General features: G+C 49.2%; 1 protein-coding gene across 5 annotated transcripts in view; it reads right to left on the reverse strand.

Moving 5' to 3' along the window:
• PAX5 (paired box 5) overlaps nucleotides 1–22145 on the reverse strand; it is a 195031-nt gene that overhangs the window by 86527 nt on the left and 86359 nt on the right. For 3 of the 5 annotated variants that reach the window (XM_086683520.1, XM_086683516.1, XM_086683517.1), the window contains one exon: nucleotides 5297–5353. The exons of the other annotated variants lie outside the window; for them this stretch is intronic. In XM_086683520.1, the coding sequence (XP_086539646.1) occupies nucleotides 5297–5353 (57 nt within the window). The remainder of the gene's footprint in view (nucleotides 1–5296; nucleotides 5354–22145) is intronic. 5 annotated transcript variants of the gene reach the window in all.

The following is a 22145-nucleotide window of genomic DNA, read 5'->3' on the forward strand; positions in this document are numbered from 1 at the left end:
GTCTGATTTACCAAGTCCACAGCAGCCATGGGCACTTGGCCCAGGGTCATGCTCCTTCCTTTAAGCCATTTCATGAAATCAGAGCTTGTGATGAGTCATTTCCTTGACATCCTAGCCACTGTCAAATGGCCTCCAGAAGATGCCAACCTGGGCCTTCCCACTCAGAGACAGACCAAATTATAAGTGTGAGTTCCAGGTCTCTTCCTTCCACGCAACCCCCAGGCCTAGTTTCAGGTACAGAAAATATCTGCAAACGCCCAAGCCAAAGAATTTGGTTGTGTATGCCAAACTCTTGGCATGAGCAATTCCCTCCAGGACGCTGGCATCGCAATGGAGGGCACATCCTTGTCTGTCCAGGGTTACATCCTTGGCAGACAGGGACAGGGAAGGAAGCCGCCTTCTCAAAGGAGACACAGGCACCTTGGGGAGGATGCTGAGGACTGAGCCACAGGGAAGGGAACCAGGGGAGCCACTGAGCAAGTGGCAGGCAGAGGGGACTCAGACTCGGATACATTCCTGGTGCTTCTCTCTGCATCTGAACTAGAAAGTACTTCCTGGGCAGCTCAGCCTGGGGTGGTGGGCAACAGTGAGTCCACGAGGGTGCAGGCCCAGGCACCCTGCCATGAGTCTCACCGAGGACAGCTCTGTCCAGAGCTCTGGGGCTCTCAATCATCTCCAGCGGAGGCTGATTCGGAAACATGCAGAGAAGAGCACAGGCTTCTACAGGAGAAGGACATGATAGGGACACGCCTCCCCGACTATATCACTATAAAGCTGTAGTAATTAAGACAGGGTAGGATTGGCACAGGGACAGATAAATAGATCAATGAAACAGAAGCGAGTCCAGAAACTGATCTGTGCATAGATGGAACCTTGATATATGAGAGAGGTGATGTACAAATCAGCAGGGAAGGATGGACTCTAATAAACAGTGCGGGGGTAACTGGTTATCCATTCAGAAACAAGGGGGAAAAAAGAAATTGGATCTTTACTTTATACCAGACACAAAAATCAATTCCAGGTGGATTGGAGACCTAAATGGGAAAGGCAAAGGCATCTAACGTGGTCAGCTCTAGGTCCAGTCAAAAATCCTTGGGAACAAACCTGCCCTTCAAGAGGAAACAAGTGGTTCTGGGATGCTCACCACAGGGTGGGTCCTAGTCATCCTGCCACCCTGATCCAATGCCTCCTCCTCCAGGAAGCCCTTCCTAACTACCATTTCTTAGGAGGCAGGAGTCCTGCCTTTGCCCCACTGGCCTCACCATGAGGTGTCAGGGCAGTAAGAACCATAATCTTCACAATCACGTCAAAAGCTCACATTTATTGATCAATTGCTCTGTGTCAGGAGCTTTACCTGAATCTTCCACTTAATCCTCACAGTAACTCCACGAAATAGGTTCTATGTTATCCCCATTTTACAGATGACGAACTGAGACTTGTTATAGAAAGGAAGTAGCTTGCCTAAAGTCACACGGCTTCTAGATGCCAGAGCCAGGATTCCAAACTGGATCGATCTGACTCCAAAGTCTTGACAGTTACTCTAATGATTTCCATACCGTAAATCCTGTCCTATAAACAGATGTGAAATCAATTTGCTACTGCCAATGTTTAAAAAAAAAAAAATGAAATTAGAATGGACTAGAACAAAAAATATCCAAGGTTCCCACACACAGAAAGAAGAAGTCCTGTTTTATAAATCTTTGTTTCACATAGAAGCGGAGATGAAAAGATCTTTCTTGCTTTAAGTCAGGACCAGCAAAGTCTTCATTCTATGCAGCAAGGAGCTGTTGGGAAAAGGTCACTGTCTAGACTTCATTCCCTGTAGAAGGAGACTTGGTCATGGCATTAGCCATTAGGCATTTGCTGAAAAAGGACCTTGGAAGTAAAGCTCACTGGACAGCTCCTTCAGCGTATCGCCATGAGCAAAGACAGGAGGTCAAAACACTTCTGTAAGAGTCTCTTCTGAGATGGTGTCTTCTAGGGTTCCCGGGACCCTGGGGTAGGGGACAGGGCCCCTTCCTCTCTGTGTTACCAAGGGCGCTGGTGGAGGCCTGAGCATAATGAATGTTCAGTATTTATTGAGACTTTCTTGAGCACAAGATGCATGTGAAGCCCAGACATGCTCTTTGACTTTCATCCACAAACCCCAAGGGAAAAGATATGTGGCCCCAGAAGCTTTATCGAAGGGGAGCAGGAACACAGAGACATTAATTGACCATGGAGCAGGAAGCGGCCAGGAAAGTGTTCTTGCCCAGGCTTTATTCAGCCTGGGTCTGAGCTATCCCGAACCCTCAAGGCCGATAAGAGCTGAAGAAAGGTTCAGAGGGAAGAGGACAGGAGTGGTCTGAAACAGGGCACATGACAATAGTTGAAGGAAGTGAAACTAGAAGAGGCAAAGACGGAAAGGTAGTCCAGCTGGGATCCGCCTGCGAAGGGTTTGCACAGTGAACAATGAGTGACCTTTAGGCAGTCCAGGCAGCAATCTCAATGAAGAGTCAGCATCCCTGCGCCCCTCCCCACCCCACTGCCAGATCTACCCTTCCTAGATGCCAGGCTGGGCAGCTGGGTCTGCAAGGGAGAGCCTTTATTTCCCCCAAGAAAGCAGAGCCCAACCTGAGTTTCAGAAAATTGCAAGAGGGTGGCCAATAGGGATATTTCTTCATTTCTTTGATGTCCCGTTGGAAGGGTCTTTTTGCTATTTGATTTTGTTTTAGTCCATAAATTCATCGTCAGAGTTTGCCCGGTCACTGGGCGCCTGGGTGGCTCAGTCGGTTGAGTGTCTGACCCTTGGTTTTGGCTCAGGTCATGATCTCACAGTTCATGAGCTCGAGCCCATCGGGCTCTGCTCTGACATCGCAGAGACTGTTTGGGATTCTCTCTCTCCCTCTCTTTCTGCCCACCCCACCCCCCGGCTTGTTCTCTCTCTCAAAAATAAATAAACTAAAAAGCATTTTACAAAAAGTTTGCCCAGTCACTTTGACAGTTGAGTTTGGATCACCTTTCCAAGACACCAAATCTTTAACTTGTGTTACACATGTGCTAGGAGGTCTCAAAATCCAGTCTCCCAACCACCACTGGCTGCCAGAAGGTAAAGTGAGTGTCCCTAAAGAGTGGGGACTCTGGGGACAGGGGACTTAGAAACCGGCCCTCAGCAGCCCTTTGCCAACTGTCCCTCCTACCACCACCACCTTGCAGGTCTTGCCCCCTGCCTAGTCTCTCCTCTTTGGTGGGATTCACAGTGCTCACCCTGCTCCTGTACAAGCCAGGGGATGCTGCCATTTAGGTTGGTGTGTACTTTTTCCCTAAGTCCTCGTCACTGCCTGTCCCTTTGAGCTGCTACGATTTTGAAAGGAAGCTGCACTCTCTCCAGTCTCCTGCTTCTTTGTTACAGTGGCTGCTCTACAGCCTGCCTCTGCGCGGAGGACTTGTCTCACTCAGTCACTTACAGAACTCCTACACTGTCCACAAGACCCAGCTCAAATGTCACCTCCTCAGTGAGGCCATTCCTGGGCCCCACATGCTACAATGAAATCATGACTCCCTTGTCTATGCTTCCACACTTGATGGCATTTTCCACAAACCTCCATGATCACTTTTCACCATGTTTAATGGCTGTTTGTCTATCTCTTTCTAGGTTGCCTTGAGAGCATGGAACATCCCTAGAGCCCCTGAAGTGCTTTTTGAATGAATGAGTGAATATATGATCCAGGAGCATGACATCAACCACAACACTCCAAAATTAACTGAGAAGTGTTTCAACAAGAACTCCAAGTGATATGTCAACCTTCCCCTGCCCCCCTCCCACCTCTCCCCTCATCAAGTCAGGTGACCAAAAAACAATGCCCTTGTCCACCCTTAAACGCTCTGGGGAAGTGCTTTCACTCATCTGTGATAACATATCAGGCATTCAACATTTGTTAGAGGAAATAGAAGCACCATACCAAAAAAAAAAAAAATTGTTAACCTCCGAAGACACTGCCACTGAATATTCAAAGTCCTTGCCAATCCCTCCTGCAATTCAGTACCCCAGAAGCCAGTTTTTTCTCCTGATAAATGGTTAACCTGCCTGCGGCTGAACAACAGGAACACTGGAAACCACTATATATCCCTTTTTGCACTGGCTGCCAGGAAGCTCAGTCTATTTCAGTGTTAAACCACCACAACCACATCATTGCTTGCACCTGGTGTTATGATCTTCCCTTTTTCACTACATAATTTCTGAACTTTCTTTTCAGCCTTAACTTACTAATTTAGATACATGTAATTGTTTATTTTTCAGGACACCTCAAGTCCTTTGTGAAAATGGAGGCTGGGAGAGGTAGAAAGAATGACAGAAAAAGAAAAAAAGGAAGATCAGGAGAGAAAAAGAGAAGAGAGAAGGCATTGTTGGTGCCTCTGGGAACCGTGGCAATTTACTTCTATTTCTCATAGTTATTTGGGAAGCCAAGGGCTGAAGATGACTGAACAAGGGCAGTCACATGCGCGGAAGTGTGCTGGTGCGCCTACATTGGCAACATAGCTCTGCTCTCCTCCCCACCACTGACAGTCACAAGGCAACAGCTGCGTCCCACATTTCCAACTTCTCTGAGCTCTTAGGGTTCTTTCTTAGAGTATTATTTTGGGCTTCTGCTCCCTTCCCACCAGGGCCCCCTGGTGCCATCCTTGACTATGACCCAGAAAGATAAATGAACCGAAGTCGGCAATTCACAGACTGCCCACTCCAAGGCAACCAACTGGGATAAAACTCTCTGCCTGCTGCCACAGATTCTTGGGAGGGCTCAAGGTCAAGCCCGCCAGGGATGCACACCCTCCTCACAGCGGACACCGTGCTCCAGATGATGGAAAGTCTTACACACTCCCGTGTCTGAGCCAGACGGATACTCAGGGTCATCTTCCCCAACCTGGAAAAACTGAGGTTTGGGGAGGGGAGTGGACTTCCTCAGCTCATGTTTATCTGTATCACTCATAGCCTTTGACCCTGTGGTAGAAAGAACAGTGAACTAGGAGCAATAACACAAGGCTCTCCCCCCAGCGCTGCCTCTTTCTCACCTGTGTGACCTGAGGCAGGCCAGGCCAGCTCTCGGAGCCTCCTTGTCCTCATTAATAAAAGGAGATTTCAGTCGAACCCCTTGCTGCCTGCCTGCCAGGGCGAGCACGAGGATCTGAAGGATAAGGACAGGGACGGCACTTTGGAAACTAAGCACCACAAGGGATAAGGAATCCTAAAGGGGACTCCAGGAGGCACGTGCTCCCGGAACGTGGGTGCTGGGCGTCATTCGGGTCCCTAGGAAATTACCTGGAAAAGGACTGCCTGGGGCTGCACCAAGTATTGTCTCATCAGCACGGGGCACCACTGCCATAGCATGGAGGAGAGAAGAAACACAGACACGTGAGAAGGAGGGCAGCACGAAGAAGGGCAGGGCATGGGGACAAGGCTGCAGGGCTGGCTACCTCTGGTGGCTACCTCGGCCAGAGAGGCTTCCCCGTCACCTGCTGAGCTCCTCCAGGCTCGCTGCCGAGCTTCAGATGGCCTCGGCAGCTGGGCCAGTGCCAGGCCAACTGCTCCCAGCCTGTGGGACCACACACCTGCCCACCTACACACCTTCCCAGAGGAGGGCACAAGCTGGAGTGGGGGAGGTGTGTCCTCAGGCCTGGTCTGATGACCTGAGATTGAGGAGGCAGAGGGGTCTGGATGCCTAAGGCAGCTGGGGTGGAGCCCGGCCCTGGGGGCAGGTGTCTCCCTTCCCGGGCCTCTGCCTCCCCAGCTGCCTGAGGACGTGCACGTGATCTCCACTCCCCCTGCCACTGCCATTGCTCTTTGTCTCTATAACTGGCCACATGACAAGGTGTGGGTGCCCTGTTCAACAGATGAATTCCAAGGCAAGAAAAGAGAGATGGAGGGAATCTTATAGGTTAGAGAAGACTTGACACGTATCAGTGGGTCGCAGTGTGGACCCTGATTCCAACAAATAAACTGTAAAAAATACAGCTGTGAAAGAATTATTATGACATATTATGAAACTATTGTAAATGCAAACACAAACTGTGTATTTGAAATATTTGAGGACATTACAGATTTGCTAACTTTTTAGATGTGATCATGGAGTCATGGTTATTATGCTTGTTAAGGCCTCATCTTTTATTATTTATTTTCATTTATTTGTTTTTTTTTTGATGATTATTTTTGAGAGAGAGAGAAAGAGACAGAGCATGAGCAGGGGAGGGGCAGAGAGAGAGGGAGACACAGAATCTGAAGCAGGCTCCCGGCTCTGAGCTGTCAGCACAGAGCCCGACATGGGGCTCGAACTCACGAGCCATGAGATCATGACCTGAGCCAAAGTCGGACGCTTCACCGACTGAGCCACCCAGGCGCCCCAGGCCTCATCTTTTCAAGTCATTCTAAAACATTTGCAGATAAAGTGAAACGATGTCTGGAGTTTGCTTCCAAATAAAACTAAGAGAGTTCGCTGCAGTTACCCTGTGGTCTATGTACGCAATGGATAAATGTGGTCTCTCTATGCAGCGGAGTGCTGCTCAGCAGTAAAAAGGAACGAGGCTCTGAGGCATGCGACGATACAGGTGAGCCTCAGAAGCACGCTACGTGAAAGACGCCAGATGCTAAGTGGGACGTCCAGAACTGACAGAGCTACAGCCACAGAAAGCAGAGCAGGGGTCAGCTAGAGCTGGCGCGAGAACAGGGGTTGATCATGAATGCACACAAGGGATCTCCTTGGAGTGACAGGGTTGTTCTAAAACCGGGCTGTTGGTATTGGTGACGCAGCTCCATAAATTACTAAAAATCGCTGACTTGTATACTTCAACTGAGTGAATCTTATGATATAAAAATCCAAATTCAATAAAGCTGTTACAAAATAAAGCAGAGTGTGGGGAGAAGTGGGGGTACCTATGGAACAGGTCTAGCCATGAGTCGAGAATCGTTGAATCCAGGGGCAGGATGCTTATAGGTTGATTAGACTATTTTGTCTACTTTTGAAATTCTCCATAATGAAAGTCAAAAACCCGAAATAGCACGTATTTGAGTCATGACCCCACTTGCCAGCACCCATCAGCTGTCCAACAAACACCTGCAGAATAATGAGAGCACCCCAGAGGATGAGGAAACGGCCAGGAATTTGCTCTCTTGAAGTCTGTTCCCTCTCCATCTTCAGGGACTCCAAGGTTCCAAACACAGGAAGCATAAGGCTTCCGGTGTGCCTGGCCCTTTCCAGCCTGCAAAGTCCCTGCAGGCCCATTACGTCCTTGGGAATCCTGGGGTGCAGGCAGACACAGGGACGGGGCTCAGAGAGGGGAGCCCAGGTGTGCCAGCTCCGAGCTCAGTGCTGGCCCGTTACCCCAGAAGCGGAGTTGGGATTAGAGAAGACTTTACTACCAGCCCTGAGGAGAAAGCTCACACACTTGCAGGGGGAACGTCCTCCTCTCTGCAGTGCCCCACCTACAGGCTGAACTCCACTCCTCCAGCTAGGGAGAGAGCTCTGAGTCTGCAAGCAAGGAGGAGGAAGGTTCCACACTTTTAAACCTGGGCACACAAAAACTGCACCTGCACAACATATGTTAAGGAATAGTTCTGTCTTGATTATAGTGGATCAGACCAATTGGCAGGGAGCCTGGAGACCGGACACTGCCTTGGACTCCCGTTCGACCTGAGGCAGACCCCGCCCTACTCTAGGTCTCAGTGACTCCAGCTGTCAAATGAGGGAGATGGACCAGAACTGTCAGGGCCGCTCTGCCTTTGAGGCCTCACCCAGGGTCTGTGCTCCACGCAGGTGTGGTCCTCACCGTGTGCACTGGGTTTCACCTTGACGTGGCTGAGGTCAGGCTTAGCCCACATTCTATGGGTCAGTGAAGGCGTCGCCCATTCTACCCAGGTCCCTGAATCCAGACGCCTGGCAGTCATCAGGGGCAGAATATGGCCTAGGAAGCCCACCAGCCCTGGATCCAGGAAGATAGGCCAAGTTCGTGCTTTGTGGAACTAGGCCAGGCACGTTCTCGGTCCCTTTTCTCGTGTGTTACATGAGGATATATGACCTTCCTTACAAGGTTGCGAGAAGGCACAAGGTAGGTGATAAGAGTGTCAAGGCCTTGAGGGCAGTCCTTTTTATTCTCATTTTTTGATTCCTCGGGGCCAGACGTGTAAACAAACACTTGAAAAATGCTGAAGAGGGCAATAGGAGGGATCCCGTGTTGGGGGTACTGTTCTGTATCTTAAGTCTCTCAACACCACTATCCCGATGTGATATTGTACTATAGCTTTCCAAGATGTTACCACGGGGAGAGACTGGAAAAGGGTATACAGAATCCTTCTGTGTTATTTCTTATAAGTGCACGTGGACCTACAATAATCTCAAAATCAAAGTTTAATTTAAAAAAGAGTAAAAAATAAAAAACAAGGTTTTAGCATTCCATCCCCACTAAACCTAATAAGGATGAATTCAACTTCTGGGGCACCTAGGTGGTTCAGTAGGTTAAGCATCCGACTCTCGATTTCGGCTCAGGTCATGATCTCATGGTTCGTAGGTTTGAGCCCTGTGTCCGGCTCTGGGCTGACAGCACAGAGTTTGCTTGGGATTCTCCCTCCTGGTCTCTCTGCCCCTCCCCCACTCTCACGTGCACTCTCTCTCCAAAATAAGTAAAGTTAAAAAAAAGAGATGAATTAAACTTTTAAAAAATGTTTGCTATAAGCGAACATAAATGATGCTTTCAGGAGTACTCCATAACCTACACTGGTACAGTTAGTATTGACTGAGGGAAAGAACTGCCAAGGATTTTGAATGACCTGCCCCTTCCAGGAAGCTTTCCCCGATTTCCCCTCTTGTGTGTTCCTAGAACACCAAAGTGGTCATACCTCTGTCACCACCCTTATCACTTGGCATCATACACCTAATTGTTTAGGGCCCTCATGCCCCAACTAGAGTGTGAACTTCAAGAGGATAGAACTATGTCTCCCTCATCTTAGTGACAACAGCTCCTGGCCCAGTGCCCAGCTCTGAACAGATGTGACATAAATGCCCATGGAACCAAATGAACTGGGACAGGTACCCTGGCCCGGCTCTGCCGATAGTACCAGAGGTGCTTCCCAGGGTCACCGAGAGGATAAGTGATCTCAGGGTGCTTTTATTTATCAGAAAGTACTAGGGCGTGGGTGAGACATGCCCTCTATTCATTTGGCTCTCCAGCTCTGTGCCCGTGCTTGCGCCACAATGGATTGCAGTGAAATCAAGGGACTTCCAAGAAGAGACCTGCGAAATGTAACTGACTCATCTCTCCTTATTCTGTTTGCAGCCTGCCGGCACACCCCCCACGACGCACTCTCAGTGATGTGGAGTAGCAGGGAAAGCCCCAGGGAGGGGGTTGAAATGAGATACTGTAGTTTCTGTCTGAGAGAAACTTTCCCAGCAATGACTAACCGGGAGGTCCCCTATTTCCTCCCTGACCACTTAGAGAATTTTATGGGCCCCAAATCTCAGGGCCCAAAGGAGCTCGGGAATTACGACAAAGGCTGATCTTTTATCTGATGCTTGAAACCCACTAGTGATGGAGAACTCACTGCTTCCTGAGGCAACCACTCCAAGGCCGCCCAGATCAGCCTTGAGGAAGTGTTAAAACTGTCCCTTTAGGCTTCCGTGCACTGGTCTTGGGGCTCCAGTCCCAAAAAATGTCCTCTCGGGCCACGGGTGGCAGCGTCCCTCCCTCCTGGGTCCAATGCAGGGCTCACAGTCGTCCACTCCTCCTTCTGGACATGTTCTCTCTGACTGGGGCATAAGAAGCTTCCTTCTGCTCTTCTGGTGACCTCATCACCTGGCTGACTCATGCTGTTCTCAATCAACTCAGGGCTCACTACAAGTTCATTAGAAATGGAAAGCGATTGTGTATATGATTTTTTTTAAGTGTTCCTTTTCTCCCGCCTCTAACCACTGTGCTATTTGCAACCAGAATGCTCTATGCTTATAAACTCTCTCTGGCTTCACGCTGCCTCCAGCTAATATTGAGCCGAACCATACCAGCCCCAATCCAAATTCCAATGGACCTTTCCAGCTTCAACTCCAATCCACCCGACTTCCAAAACAGCGTCCTCTACTCCAACCACACTGCACACACTAATCCCTCAAAGTCCAGGTCACTGCACCCAATACCTTTGCTCACAGGTTCTTCCCATCCCCACCCCAGTCTAAATCCTTGTCCTCTAAGGTCAAGATCAAATGGCATCTGCTTCTGATGCTTTCCTTAGATTTTTGGTTGAAATAGATCATTTCCTTCTCTGAATTCCCAAGGCATTTTCCCTGCACTTCCTTTAGGACGTTCATTCCATGCTACTTTATCCTAGTAATTTGGGACCCCATCTGCTTCCCCACTGAGATGCCTATAGGCAGCATTCTGTCCTGGTTTGAAGCTGGATCCCACCAGTAGGCAGAGGGAGTGCCCTCTCTGTCACTCAGAGAGGACCTATCCTGAGTGAAACTGAGCAAGAGAGGGAGAGAAGGGACAAATGAATCTACGGCTCACCCTGAACCTTAAGAGTTCTGCCAGAAGAGGGAGAAGAGAAGGCCCTGGGCTCAGAGCATTCCAGCTCTTGCCTTCCCAAATACAAGAAAAGAAATGACAAGGCTTGGAGCACTAAGCTCCACTTCTGGGATATGAGAGCCAGGATCCAGGGGTCAAGGCCTCCTAAGCGATAAGAAGATGTAGTGTAGGGCGGGGGGAAGGAAGGAAGGAAGGAAGGAAGGAAGGAAGGAAGGAAGGAAGGAAGGAAGGAAGGAAAGGAAAGGAAAGGAAGGAAGGAAGGAAGGAAGGAAGGAAGGAAGGAAGGAAGGAAAGGGAAGGAGGGAGGAAGGGAGGAAGGGAGGAAGGGAGGAAGGAAGGAAGGAAGGAAGGAAGGAAGGAAGGAAGGAAGGAAAGGGAAGGAAGGAAGGAAGGAAGGAAGGAAAGGGAAGGAGGGAGGAAGGGAGGAAGGGAGGAAGGGAGGAAGGAAGGAAGGAAGGAAGGAAGGAAGGAAGGAAGGAAAGAAGAGAAGGAGGGAGGGAGGGGAATCATTCAGGGGAGGAAGGAAGAGGACACCCTGACCTGGGAGCCCCAGGTCCTGCTCAGGCTCTGCCTATCTGTGTGATGAGCAGCTCCAGATCTTGACATGAAGAAGAAGAGAGAGAGTTCCCAAATCAAGGCTCCATCTTTAGGCAGCCAAATCTCATGGACTTCTCCCAAGTGGTCCATGGCATGGGGGGGGAGGGGGCGGGGGGTCTGGGGGGGGCAGGGGGCGGGGCTCAATGTCCCACTCTGCTACAGGGCTAGGAAGGGAGCAGGGCAGAGACCCATTACCCCCCAAAGGAATGCAGGTCTATTGGCTAGCGAGGGCCCTGAACGGGGGCATGCAAAGGGAGCCCTCCCCCCATCCTAAAGTACCTGGTAGGAGAGTGGAGGGGGCACCTCGAGATGCTCATAGTGCACTTTCTTTCAGACTGACTTCCCAGCTGCAGGAGGAGAGAGGTTATCTTGGGGCCATAAAGAAAGGAGATTTCCCTCTGGACTGCAAGATCAATAGGGTGGGGGCAGGGAGGTAGGCCTGGATGCCCCTGCCCACCACCACCACCTCTGTCCTGCTGCTGCTGAGTGGTGACACACGTGCATGCACACACACACACACACACACACACACACACACACACGCACACTCCCCAGGCCAGAGGCCACCTCTCCACCCCATCTGCTCCCTATCAGACAGAACTTTCTAAAGGGTGATATTCTGCAAAGGCAAACACAGGCAGTCTTGGGAGGGAGTGCCCTCTCTGTCACCAAGGTTTGCAAGGGCCAAACAGAAACCATGCAAGAGAAGCACCAGGGAAAAAAAGAAAAAAAGGCTGAGAAGACCAAGACCCCTTGGTTTGCAAGTCTGAAGCCTATACCGGCTCTCACCTAAACCCTTACATGCTTTTCATAACAGTCAGAATAACAGGACTTCCCCGGATGCTTGCTACACATCACGTGTGATTCTAGGTGTTAAAACACATTCATTTATTTCATCCTTACAACAACCCTGTGGATATTATTATCCCCCCTTCCGCAGATGATGAAAGTGAGGCACACCCAATCACCCCCTAGCAGTGAGACCCCAAGTCCAAGATCTTAAAGTTCTATGTACCACCTCTCTGCCAACTGTCATCAACCCCATCCTGGGACAGATGAGAGAACACAGGGCAGGGGAGTCGAGTGAGCTGGGGGGGGTGGGGGGGATGTCAGACTAGGTTCTGTCCATGACTCCGAGTGCCTCATGAGGAGGTGCTGGGGCCCAGGGAGTGAGATGCCAACTCTTAGACCAGGGATGGTTTCACACGCTCCAGTCCTTTCAGACACCCACCTGGTCTTGACATTCCCCCTCCCTGAGTACCTTTTCCCTTCCTCTCAGCCGATCCTTGTCTATCCACCCCTTGAAACCCTGGCTCAAGAATGACCTCCCGCAGGAAACGTTTCCAGATGGGTTCAGCCACAGACGCCATTAACTTTATTCTTTCTTTTCCCCACTTAGACTCGGAGGACAGCCTACACGATAAACTCAGAGGACAGCCATGCTCAGATTTATATGTCAGAATTAGCAATTAATCTTAACATCAGTGGAAAACAATAGAGAAACAAACAGAAACATGACATTGCCAATACTGTTAAGGAAAAATCAAGCATCTGACTGCTTGGCCCAGGCACTGTGTTCTTTACGGAAGGTAATCTGGCTTTTAGAGAGATCAGAAACTGAAGGCAGGAGACACTAGGCTTAGGTTTTAGCTATTATGTCCGAGGCCAAATGTTAGCTCATGTAGATGATAGAAAAAAAACTAGCACAGTGACAACAGTGATTCTATTTATTTGCCTTTTTATCAAGGTTAACTTAGAGCTTCGCTTTTAATTATTGAAAATAGGTTCGCATTTTGCAGTTGTGTGTTAATTTCACAAATCTTGCATTTTGTACCTGTAAACAAAGCATAATAATCATTCTTCTGCGTTAATACCTATAATTTACTTAAATAAGCAAGCCCTTGGCCTTGAGACTGGACGTGCAAACAAACACACTTCTGAGAGCTTGGTTGGAGTTTGATTTTTAACAATTCCTTTTTCTCTCTGTTACACAGATATACATTAAATTTAGCCTCCTGGTCTTATTTCCTTCGCCTCTCTCCCACAAATCAAACCTCAAATAATATAAAACTGCTGGCTAGGAACAGGCTTCACACAAACAAAAGCTTTCAAGGCACCTCTCCCCGTCCAACCATCTCTACCTCCTCTGCCTGCTCCAACAAAACAGCCTCTCTCTGCCCAACTGCCCTGGAAAACCCTGAAATACCTCATTTTCATTTCTGGGAGAGGAAGAGGTTTGATCCCCAAATAAAAGAAAACTTCAGCAATAATAGTAAGCTGGGAAAACCCGGGCAGACTTCTCCTCGCAATCCGTGTCAAGCTCACAAAGAGAAAAATTCGTACCATCCGACATGGTTGGGAGAGTTTAATCCAAAGCAGTGCTAATTAATATCCCCGGCTTTCCAGAAGCCAGTGCCACATACAGCTGCGAGGGCAACAAGGCTGTTCTCCCTTCAATTTTATGGGAAGAACATTTTCATTACAAAGCCTCCTCCCAGACCCTCCTCCCTCAGCCAGATTAGCCTCGAGAAGGGAGCGGATGATCCATATATCAGAACTCTTTCTCTCCCCATTAATTTTATTATTTATATCCCATTTTAGAAGTTTATTGGTGCAAATCCTGGTGCACCTGGCCAGAGCCCTTCTGACAGACAGTGGTACCTTCACACGTCTCCTACTCAGGAGCAGTTGATGCACTGGTCACCAGGATGCGCCAACTTTTTGAAATTTGCCCAGGAGAGAGAGCGGACTCCAGTGGCATTTCCTGCCTCCCCACTGCAATACACACGCCATTTCTTAAAACGAACGTTGAAGGGTCTAAACTCACTCATTTGTGAAATACGTGTGGACTTGATGGCTTAGCATGAGCTATGGGTGATCCCCAGAGTCCCCTCAAAACCCTGAGGGATGCCCTACGTGCCCCCACCCAAATCAAGCATCCCCAGCTGACCCAGTGGAGCTCACCCATTTTTAACCCAGACTGCCAGACCATGGGCAGGCCTGACGAGGCCACGTGTCTCACCATTTTATTCTGAAACCCCACGTGTTCAGGGCTGTCTCTTTCCAGCCTCCTAAAGGGACCCCAAATCCAATCTAAATGTCTTGAATTTACCTGTTTGTCTTTTATACATATAAATAGCTGCATTTCCATTCTCTCTTTGTTTCTCATTTTCATTTGGTTCTAATATCTGCATGTAAATGTCGGAAAATAGCATCTGTAATTGGAGATTATGAAGTATGGCCAGCTCCTGACAGGCTGCTAAGGAAGATGGATTATCCTCATTTTTCTGTAAATTTTGTCAATTTTGGAATTCATAAGCTATCAACACTGATCAAAATGGGACTTCACAGCTGTGTCAAAAAAAAAAAAAAGAAAGAGCAAGAGCGAGAGAGAGCTCTCGAAGGCAGGCGGTTGTGCGCAGGGGCTGGGCGGCAGGCGGCCGGTGGCGTAGGCGCAGCAGATCGGATGCCCGGTGGTGTCGCCAGCAGCCACCTTCCTCCCCTGCACCCTCCCCTCCACGCTGGCGGCTCCCTCAGCAGAGGGAACCCCGGCACTCGGGGGTGTGGGCCTGCCTAGTCCCCTGGCTAAATCAAATAGCTAAATCACACAACTGGAAGGCCGCAAATCCTCCAAGGCACCCACTCAAACCTGGGGCTTGATTTATTGCTGGGCTCTGCCTTTCGTATTTATCCGGAGGGGTCCGCAGGCTCCCTCTGCGTGGGCCTCGGAGATGTACTCCTTCCTGACCATCACGGCACACTTGAGGCAATTGTGTTGGTGTCTCTGTCTCAATTTTCCCATTACTGGGAGTAAGTACTGTTGGGACTCTGTAATAGCCCGACTGCAGCCCATATCAATAACAGATGAGGTTTAATCGTCCAACACAGAAATTATTTAGGCGCAGTAAGGACATTCAATGTCATTTGCATAATGGCATTTCTATCGCACGCACCTAACCCGTCTTGCATAAACAAGGCCTTGGGACCATAAATAATAATAAATCATGACGTCTGCACGCCTCTTGCGGTAATAGGAGCCACTCTTTGTGGAAATTATTTCAGCAGGAAATGGGCACTGTAATTTTAAAGACATGTGGCGCTGTGAGGCGCGGTAAATCACACGGGCACGTGATCCCCAGGAGCAGCCAGGGGACCGTACAGAGCCTGCAGCGACATCCCCGGGGCAACTGGAGGAGGAAGGCCTGTCTCGAGTGGGAAACATTTGGGGCCTCTAGAACAAACACCAGGATGTGCTGCTGTCCCAGTAAATGGCAAGAAGGCAGGGTGCTCTGAGCTGGCCCTGGTAGAATAGGCTTTGGGCCTGCAGAAGCATGTAGGCCTCAGGGCAGAAGCCGTCTTCTTCCAGGAGAATAGAAGCTCCCTGAGGGCAGCCATTCTTCATTCTTGTCCTTTCTGCTTTACCTAGACTACCACCTGGCACCCAGCAGGGTGCAAAGAGGGGCACGTGGGGGGTGGGGTTTCAGTAGGTTAAGGGTCTGACTTTGGCTCACGTCATCATCTCACGGCTCATGAGTTCAAGCCCCGCATCAGGCTCTCTGCTGTCAACACAGAGCCTGCTTCAGATCCTCTGTCTCCCTCTCTCTCTGCCTCTCTCAAAATAAATAAATGAATAAACTTTAAAAAAAAAAAAAAAAAAAGAAGAAGAAGAAGAAGAAGAAGTGTAAGGAGAGGAGAAGATAGTACCTGGGCTCAGGTGGTGAGCAAATACAGAAAGCCCTGAAAACAGAGTAAGGGGAGATAGATGGAGGCACTTGCCCAGGGGAAATTAAGGCAGGAACTGCACAGAAGCACTGGTCCCACTGATCTCGTGAGTGTGACAGTGAAAATGACCAGTAAACTCTAAGCTGTGCTATCAGGCAGCTGTGGGCTGAGGAGGGCATAGGTCCAGAGCAGCGAAGCCTACAGACTCTGGCGGGGGATGGGGGGGGCAGACACAACTGACTTAGGACCTCAGTTCCACCACCCCAGACCACCTGCCTCACCTGCAGCCCAGCTTCCTCACCTGCGGAACCAGCCCAAGAGCAGTATGTAGCTCACAGAGTTGTTCTGAGGGTTACATGTGACTGAGGTCACGTATACACAGCTCCTAGCACCCGATCAAGCTTTGCTATCATCATTTCTGGTACCACTGCTATTTTTCAGGAAGCGACAACAGAACTAAGTTGCAGAACAACTCTGCCTCTTACTAGCTGTGCGACTTGGGGTTTGGGAAAAGCTTCCCCCTCCCACCCCCACCGGGCTCCTGGCCTCAGCTTCCTCTAGTCTGTCCAAGGAGAGCTTGATAAGCCGGTCCCGCCCACCCCCTGGAGAGGCCAGAAGACTCAAATGGGTCGCGCCATGAAGCTGGCTATTAGTGTGAAGTGCTATCTGCATGGGAGGGGCGAATGTTAACAAAAAAAGAAGAGGAGAGTTCCCAAGGTCTGCCCGTGGTCATCGCCAGCCCCCCCCACTGGTAACAGTGGTTGCCTCCCAGGAGGGGAACTGGCGGGGGGGGGGGGGGGGGGGGGGGGGGGGAAGAGTGGGGAAAGGACTTTCTTTTCACTGCTAGCACCCTGAAAAGCTCACCTTTCCAGAAAAGTTCGGACAGGATACACACCAAAGCAACCACAGCGTGGCCTCTGGGAGGGGAGAGAAGGGACTGACATGGAGTTGTTAGCTCAAGCCTTCTCTGTACTGTGTGAATTTCACTAGACAAGAAGGACCGCTTGTGTCCTGGGTTTGTTTTTTGTTTTTTTTAAATGTTTACTTATTTTTGAGAGAGAGAGAGACAGACGGAGAGAGTGCCAGTGGGGAAGGAGCTGAGAGGGAGACACAGAATCAAAGGCAGGCTCCAGGCTCGAGATGTCATCACAGAGCCTGACGCGGGGCTTGAACTCACACACCGTGAGATCATGACCTGAGCTGAAGTCGGACACTTAACCCACTGAGCCACCCAGGTGCCCTGTGTCCTGGGGTCTTTAAAGCTGGTGAAGTTTCATACCGCTATGCCTTGGCACATGCTATTCCCTCTACCTGAATACCAAGAGCTATGGAAATGCTGCAAAAAAGAGCCAATGCGGTGATTTAACAATAACTGCATTTCTCTCCCAGAGGAACTTAGAGAAACAGCAATCATTTCTCCACTGAGTCTGCCTTTCCAGCTCAGAGGCTTGGGCTGTGGGCTGCACTGTGCGGGGAATGATGTAAATCACGGTCACCCACAGCCTCTGGGTAGGGCAGTGGCTCTGGCATCTGCAACGCCACCTTCAGCTTACACATTTACCTTACGCTCACCAGTGTGAAAACTGCTCAAAAGCCAAATAAAGTCTGGAGTTTAGCTATTAGTAGAAACCAATGTTGGTTTCTTTGTTTTGGCAAATGAACCATGGTTATATAAGGTGTTAATGACAGGGGAAATGGGGTGAGAAGTTTATGGGAACTCTCTGTACTACCTTTACACATTTTCTAAATTTAAAAAATTATTCCAAAATAAAAGTATGTGTAAAAAAAAAAAAAGGCCAGACCTTACTCATAATAAGAGAAATTAAATTAAAGCCATAATGTCTCCTTTTTCATTTATAAGATTAGCAATAAGGGGCACCTGGGTGGCTCAGTTGGTTAAGCTTCCTGCTTTGGCTAAGGGCATGGTCTCACAGTTCATGGGTTCGAGCCCCACATCGGGCTCTGTGCTGACAGTGTGGTGCAGGCTTCAGATCCTCTATCTCCCTCTCTTTCTGCCTCATCCACGCTCACCTGTGCTCTCTCTCTCTCAAAAATAAATAAACATTTTAAAAAACAGATTAGCAATGACTCAAGATGCTGATGCTACACTATGTAGGCAGACTGGGGAAACAGGTCTCACTTCAGGGGATGAACCTCTTTGGGGAATAGAGGCTGTATTTTTCAAAATTCACAGCACATACACACACACACTGATCTGGCCTTTCCACTTCTGGGAGTTTATCCTGCAGACATAGTCCCACCTGTGCAAAAATAAATGTGGAGAGGATGCTCAAGGCAGACTTTTTGGAAAATGAAAAAGATTGAAAGTGACCAACAGGTGACTTGTTATATAAATTATGATATTCCATACAGTGGAATACTATGTAGCTGTTAAAAAGAATGGAGCAGCACTCGATTGATAGGGAACAATCTCTAAGAAATAAAATCGAATCGAACGGTGCATATAGAATTCTACCATTTATGTTCAAAAGGAAGGAGTTATAGGGGCGCCTGGGTGGCTCAGCCGGTTAATTGTCTGACTTCGGCTCAGGTCCTGACCTTGTGGTTCATGGGTTCCAGCCCCGCGTCAGGCTCTGTGCTGATGGCTCAGAGCCTGAAGCCTGCTTCAGATTCTGTGTCTCCCTCTCTCTCTCCCCTTCCTCCTCTCACACTCTGTCTCTCTCTCTTTCTCAAGAATAAACACTAAAAAAAATTTTTTTTAAAGGAAGGAGTTATATATATTGTAATACACTTATTTATATACATATATCTTACTCTCATTCAAGTACTCTATGTAAATCTCTAAAGAACACAGAAGAAACTGTAACAGTGGTTGCCTCCCAGGAGGGGAGCTGGGTGGGGGGAGAAAAGAGTGGGGAGAGGACTTGCTTTTCACTGTCTACGTTTGGTATTGTCTGAAATCTTCATCATTTGCATGTACCGCTCATTAAAATTTTTTGAATAGAAAACCAATGTTAGGTAAGTGGCAATGAGCACAGGCCGCCTGGACCTTAACAAGGCCATGGCTGTGCCTGTGGGTGCCTTAGGGCCTCGTCTGTCTTGAGGGGCACCCTGCACACCTCTGTGTCACCCAGCGTGTCTGCCACCAGTCTCCCTGGCATTGTGCTCAGCAGCTGGCAGCTCTATCCGTGAATTCATGTGCCCACCGTGTATCTAGAACCCTGGTTCACCCTTTCGCTCAGGGAAAGGCCTGAGGCTCTCCTGAGTCAGACGCACGGCTCTAGACAGTGTCTAAGCTGGAAGGGATTTGGGGTGTCCCCGCTCACCAATTTTCAGGAAGTTGAGGCCTGATGAGAGGAAGAGCTTTGCTCGGGTAGGTGGGCCCAAATCAGAGCGCAGGTCTCCGGAAAAGTGACATTTGCAGTTGGGAGTGGGAAAGAGGGGCTCCATCTCTCTGGCTCTCCATTGCTTCCCTGGCAAAATGGGAGTAGGAGCTTCCGTCTGCCCTTCACATCCCAGAAGTGTTAACAGGGATCAGGTAGCGTCCCAGATATGAGAGCAATCAGAGAACTTCTGAGCAGAGAAAGCCCCACCGGGGTGCCGGGTAGGCCTTGACGAAACTCCAGGATGGACACATTTGATACATTTACAGCTCCTATTTGTTGCACATGCTGTGCTTAGCCGCTCATGCACCTTTTATGCTGAGCTTTGATCCAACTCAATCAGGGAGGTGCTGTCATTATTATTCTTCCTTTCTGTAAGTGCAGAAATTGAGGCACGGAGAGATGGAGTGAGTCTCCCACGGTCACACAATAAAACTGTAAATGAGATCACGCAGCTGCAGTCGCTGATGCTGGGGCAGAGCTTTAGGCAGAGAAGCTGCTAGCAAAGGCTGGCTTCTCCCCCCGAGTGCATGGGCACAGTAGCACGGGTTGCCACGAGAAGTACCGGCCAACAGGCAGGGCCTAGTGGCTGGACAGCTACCTTCAGGACCGCGAACTCTACCCCAGGGAACTGGGGATTCCTGCAAGTGTCCTGGCCTCTCCTGAAGGAGTGGAACACCCACTGACCTTTCTCTCCCAGCCTCCTCCTCTGCAGCCAGCCCTCGGTTCCCCCCACGCAGGGCCTTCCCTGTCCTTAGGCTTCCCCTCCTCCACCGCGCGTGCCATCTCAGCCAAACCCATCTATTCTTCTCCATTTCAGTCCCACCATTCCCCACCTCAACTGGTTCGCACTCTTCCCCCCGCCGCCCCTGACATGAGCAGGATCATCTTGCCTTGTGGATCTCTGGTCTGTCTGGAGGATGACTGAATATACCAGCCCAGGGACACTGCCCTGAGGTAGACACAGCCTGAGGGTAAGCTCTGGTAGACAGGGGGAGTCTGAGGTCCCCAGACCTTTCCCAGTGTCTGGCTGGCTCCCAGCATCCAATCTATGTCCCGTCCTCTTCTATCCCTCATTTCAAATGGTTACGCCTGGCCTCCAGAACATGAGCCCGGAGTTTTACCATGCAACATTTCTTTCAAAAATCAGAACTTCATGGTGAGATAAAGCTGATGCTCCTTGCTTACTTCAGCTCTACTGAAGACATTGCTGAGGATTTGTGGATTAGTTTGACATTCTCACACACACACACTCACACACACACACACACAGAAGCCACATCTCTGCAAGCTATTTAATACCCGAAGAGAAGGCCTAAGGATCTCTGTGTGAGGATTCAGGGTAAAATAATACTGCGAGAGAATTTTCATAATGAAATCAGAGAGGATACATGAAAGACTTTGGGAAGAGTTAAAGAGTCCCCAAACAACTGCTCCTATTAGCAACTGTTATTTTAACTTTATTCAATCACTCATTCTTTCATACCTCATCACTTTGCAGAAAAGATTTAAGGCAGCTCACAATGATGCACAAAATACAAGGAGGCGAAGAGGGCAGAAAGGGAAGCAAGAGGAGAGCACAGAATGGGACCAGTAGTAGTCAGCTGGAGCCAACAGTGAAGCATACGACATGCTTGGCCCGGGCTCTGCACCGCCCAGAGATCGTCGCTTAAACCTCACACAATCTTATAAAGCAAGAACTCACTCCTCCCATTTTGTAGGTAAACAAACTAAGGCTTAGCAAGGCCAAGCAACCTGCTCAAGACCACACAGTTGGTAGGTGATGGGGTTGGGACTGAACCCAGACAGTCTGGCTCTACAGCCCACGCTCCAACCCAAGACTGAGGCTACAGGCATTTGAACTTGTGACAAGAGGGGCCACATCTGGGCCTCCTCGCTGCCATCCAACTGGAGAGAGCTGATGTGATACTTCACAGAGTCCATGAGACATAAACTGTCCATTGCTCACAGGTTCTCTTACTGACTCTTAGACCAAGCAGGGATCTCTCTGGGCCCTCCCTAAAAACCAAGCTGAGTGAATGCCCTCCAGACCCGGGGGTGGTTGCCAGAAGTTGTTTCTTAGGATATGCCTCATGCAGATTCAGGCATCACCCCAAAGAGTAGTGCAGTAAAAGTAACTCTAAGAGAACCATGTGTGTGGTTTAGTTACCCAGTTGAATGGCTTGAGCTGGGAATTATTCAAATAAATGGAAGACTCAAAGATTATACGTTCTCCAAGCAATCCTCCCTAAATATTGCTTCTCTGAGCCAAACTAATAACGGGAAGCACTCTGATTCCTAACAAGTGGCAGGATGGAAGCTACTCTGCCCACAGCTGAATACAGACCCAGCTGGGAGTGACACTGAACTTGCTTATGAAAACTGAAGGGCTGGGCGGGGGCCTGAGGCCAGAGCCTTGCAGAAGTGAACAGAGCAAAGATGCAGTGGCAGGGACAGGAAATCTCCTTAGAAAACTGTTTTGGATCCACTCCAGCACACAGATATCTAGATGGTGGAGACCCCAGAGTTTTCCTCCAGTTAGCGCTGACACAGGTTAGGTCCCAGAAGACACTGGGGACAGGTGTAGCCACACTTCCTTCTCTGTCATTAAAAAAAAGGCAATAAAACTGCCTTTGGACAACTAGCTATGATCAATGCTGCCTCCTGTACCTTCCAAGATGAAATCTATGCCAAGATAACCAAATCAAGTAGTTGGTTAAAAGGGATTGCTATTTGTAAATCTGTTCAAACATGGGAAACAGGCTTGTATTTTAGAAGACTTGGCCCACAGCCATTCATTCTGGCATATGGGATCAACGGATCTGATTGTTTGGGCCACTCCTTGAATGAGACAGAAGACCCTGTCTTCAAATCCCAGCACAACCACTCACTAGCTGCATGGCCCTGGGGAAGTTACTCAGTCATTTTGTTCCTCAGTTTCCT

The sequence above is a fragment of the Puma concolor genome, chromosome D4 (genome assembly GCF_028749965.1).
Source record: "Puma concolor isolate L17-30 chromosome D4, mPumCon1.1.hap2, whole genome shotgun sequence".
Taxonomy (NCBI): Eukaryota; Metazoa; Chordata; class Mammalia; order Carnivora; family Felidae; genus Puma; species Puma concolor.